Here is a 4,306-nt window from a genome sequence, read left to right as displayed (position 1 = left end):
AGAACATAAAAGTTTATTTCATAAATTGATTGTACTTAGTCTAATATATTCTCCTTTCTTTATTAGATACACATATTATGGATGGCTCTGGAATTGAACCACTGCTACCAATAAAACCGTGATATTTTAGATGCTACAGCCACACCTACTAGTACAGGGGATAGTAATTGATGACGGAGTGATGTTGCTATTCATTGTTGTAATGTTTGCCATTGTTTTTAGCATTTCTAATAGCGATTGCCTGTGTTATTTTATTCTGCATTTGTTTTTGTAACAGAAAAACCAACAAAATTATAGTGACAAAGACTCTAAAAGCAATATATCTCTAAAGTATCTAACCTTCAAAGGACGAGTCACATTTTAATGTGGTCCGTTCCCATACTTCCAGTCATACCTTGCTAGGTTCAAAAAGCCAGAACTTGAACCACAGGAGTTACTCGCTTATCCACTTCCCGAAACATTTCGACCCCTCCCTTCTACCGGCTACAATGACTCCTCGAAACCTCAGTACAAGAATCTATTTTCCATACAATGAATGAAAAACTGTTTATGAAGAACCCAGACAGACATTGAACTACAACAAGATACCAATTATTGGAACCAATTGACAATTTAAGTCCTCAGAGTTTCCATAGCACACCGAGTCCTAGATCCCAACTTCAATCCTTATGGCGATGATTGGAAGTCGACCAGAATTTTATGGCACCACCTCCTCCCCCTCCCCTCCTCCTCGCCGGCATCCCTCTCTCCCTAGGACAGAAATTTAAGCATAACCTTCTAATTCCTAACATTTATGACCACATATGTATTAAGTCACTGGAACTATCCTTGTTAGAAGAGAAACAACCTAACTGCAATGTAGAACCCCTTCCTTATGCTCCAATCTATGATGTCAATCAAAACAACGGTTAACACATCAGCTATTCCAAATCTCACCACAGTGTGTTCGGATCATCAAAAGAACTTGGCATTGGTCATTTTGGAAAGTTTTTCTGGGGCTGCCTACTATAAACGTTAGCCTCAAGGACTTACAACTGAGGTGATTGACACAACAGACACCAATAGTATCCTAGTTGCTGTGAAACAGCTGTCACCATCTGCCAATTATGATTTGAAGGAAGCATTTCATAGATGAGATCAAGTTTATGTCTCATCTGCAACATGCTAAAGTAATCGTTTTGCTTGCTGTCTGCATGACCGGTACTCCTTCATTATAGATGGAGTACATGGAAAATGGAGATTTGAATGAGTTTTTTGGGAGGAAACAAAACATCCAACCTGACACTGTTTCTCTCTCTTGATGAAAAATCAATAACTCCTGTTGTTTCTGCTTCTACATTACTGGTTCAGAAGCCAGTGGTATGCGTTATCTTGCTAACAAAAATGTCCTATCATCGGTGACTTAGTACACGCAATTGTTGGTGGTCGTAATTTTGTCACAAAATTGCAGATTTTGGGATGAGTCATAACTTCTACGAGTCCTCCTATTGTTCATTCGCTGGACAACTGATCCCTCCCCCATTCGTTGGATGGCCACTGAGACATATTACGGAAAGTTTTCAGTGAAGTCTGATGCCTGGGTCATTTGGTGTGAACTGTATGGGAAATATTTACTCTCTGTCACTCTCTCCCATACTCAGGAATGTCCGATGATCATGTGATTGCTGATGCAATAAGTGTCAGAAAATCGTAAGATCCTTGCTAAACCCAATCGTTGTCCAGATGAGGTTTATGATGTACTTGGAGAGTTTTGTTCATGGACCCATCAGTACGAGCTGATTTTGAAGAGATATATTCCCGTCTCTTTGTAATTTATACAACCACACAGTGAGAAATTAAATAACTGACCCTTCCTGATCCTTTTATACAATGAGCTCCTTAAAGACTTTAATAAATAACTTTATTGTATTATATTTAATGTTACATTGATCACTCATGATAATCCATGTTATCACTTTAATATTTCATGACACCGGATAATATAGCTCTCACCTATGAAGAGCCCAGTTATCACAGTGCAGCTGTATAAATATTTATCACTTTTTTGTTCTCATTTGGTTCATATTCTTGTATTATATTTTCAGCCCTACATTACATGATGTAATGACTATTTATATTTTTGGGATCAATATAACTATTTAACTGTTATAATTCATGTTTTATAACTGCAGTCAGTAGTATAAATTCTAGAACATACCACCTAGAAGAAATACAATAAAAGCAATATGTATATTATATTATGTGCACCTGTAATTTCAATGAGAGAACCAGATACATAGCTACTTTTATCAGATACCAAGAATGCAAAACTTCAGCAATTCTATAGAGAACAATTTCATAGTAAGGTAAGTATTAATCATCATAAACTGATGGTTACCTTCAGGTTTTCCAGTTCGTCCAAGCTAAATCCTCTTCTTACCTAATATTAGTTAAGGTATTGTAAATCATGTTGATTTGAATATCATTCGTTTGTCATTGAGATTGATAGCATGTTCAATCTACAGTATTGTACCAATGCAATGAATGAATGAATCAGTTTAATTCAGCTGCCGATTAACTATTAATTCATAATCTCATGTTTTACAATATTCATTGCTTACAGTTTCCATGATGTGGTCAGGTATTCCAGCTGTCATATCTGTTGCAATAACCCAGGAAAGAACTGCATTGCAGCGAATACCAAATCTGTAATACACAATATATATGAACAAGGAGTGTAGTAGTTTTGAGCTGTGTTTACCTTCCTAGTTCTTTAGCCCAGGTAAGTGTCATTGACATGAGACCTCCTTTGGCTGCAGCATAGTTAGTTTGACCAATATAACCATTCTAGATTATATATAAAATAAAAATATTAGGTTACAAATGTATATGAAATACTTATGTGGTAACAACATTTTGTAATTTTCCTTCTTTGCAAAATTATAACTACAACAAAGTGTATATGGAGATAATGGTCAACAGACAGGGTTAATTTTTAGTCTTGAAGGTATTATTTGAAGTGGATTATTATAATTAATTACTTTCATTGCAAAAGTATTCATTGATATAATAATTACAGATAATGCAGAATAGTTGTTATGTTTGAGATTTTCAAAAAATAATTAGTCAGTAAAGGAAATTTATGCCAAGTAGACTGAATGTTGTATGAGTGTATATATATACTTTGGCTGATATACGGATATATTCACTATAGAACCATTGTTGACTTTGTTCTCTACCATATACTTAGCAATGCTTTTGTGATAAGGAAGGGGTCCCTATAAAGAAAAAAAGATCTTTGAAGGATTTGATTTATACACACACAACACACACACACAATATATATATACAGATGTATTTAATAGTAACATCAGTAAAACTAACTAAAGGATGGTTTCATGTTGATAACAATTACATATATAATAATTGAAGGATTTTTATGTAATATGTATATATGTATACATATTGCATAATGCGTTCAGATCTCATACATTTTAAAATGCACAACTTAACTATTAGTGAAATAATTTGACCTTTAAATTGACTCTGATGACATCATCAAAGTTTTCCTCAGTCATTTTCAGCAGCAAGGCATCCTTTATTATGCCAGCATTATTAACAACTGCACTAAGTGGAGTATTAGAAGAAAAATCACAACAATGGCTCCTACCAACGTATGCCACTTCTCCAGACTGAGTGACATCCATTTCATATGCTTGAAATTTAGCATGAGAATGGACATTTTGAGATGCTATATCCTTCAAACTGGCCACGTCTCTTGAAGAGGGAGTAATTCCCTTGCTGCGGACAGCTACTGATGCACCTCTCTTGCTAAAGTCTGACATATTGGGCCTCTACCTATACCAGTACCACCACCTTGAATTTTAAGGGGACAGATAGAAGTACAATGGATAATGATTTAATAGCAATGGATCGATGATGGATTACTTAGTCGATAATGTGGTTAATTAAAAATGACAAATGGATACAATGCATGAATAAGTACCTGTACTAGACAAGTTTTTGAGCAAGTGACCTGCCTGGCCATAGTTTTCAGCCACTCCTATAAAACGTGGGTGAGTAATACGAAGGTGTGGCTTGTTTAGGACAACACCTCTTTGCAAAATGTCTTTCCTTTCGTTGATTTTTCTAGTTTATTTTTTTAAATTATTCTACGTCTTGGTCGTTTCATTCTTTGTAATAGCAGTATTGAGCAACGAACAGTCGCGGAAAGAAGTATGGGGAGAAGGTAGAATTCCCGTTTGTTTCATTCCGGACTCCAGGGAAAATGCCAATGGGAGGCAATGTAATGCCAGAACCATGTTTT

At 35.5% G+C, this 4,306-nt stretch overlaps 1 protein-coding gene across 1 annotated transcript; it reads right to left on the bottom strand.

Annotated features, from left to right (window-relative positions):
- Nucleotides 1-2,247: 2,247 nt before the first annotated feature.
- LOC121366790 (3-oxoacyl-[acyl-carrier-protein] reductase FabG-like) lies at nucleotides 2,248-3,824 on the bottom strand (the record flags this gene model as incomplete). Its single annotated transcript, XM_041491100.1, has 4 exons — nucleotides 3,513-3,824; nucleotides 3,177-3,257; nucleotides 2,741-2,826; nucleotides 2,248-2,309 (listed from the first exon to the last, which is right to left on the bottom strand). Coding segments are annotated over exons 1-4 (541 nt in total), but the record flags the coding sequence as incomplete, so codon positions are not given.
- Between the last annotated feature and the right edge of the window lie 482 nt (nucleotides 3,825-4,306).

This window comes from Gigantopelta aegis, unplaced genomic scaffold (genome assembly GCF_016097555.1).
Source record: "Gigantopelta aegis isolate Gae_Host unplaced genomic scaffold, Gae_host_genome ctg7171_pilon_pilon, whole genome shotgun sequence".
In the NCBI taxonomy this organism is placed as follows: Eukaryota; Metazoa; Mollusca; class Gastropoda; order Neomphalida; family Peltospiridae; genus Gigantopelta; species Gigantopelta aegis.
This window is presented reverse-complemented; position numbering and strand designations above follow the sequence as displayed.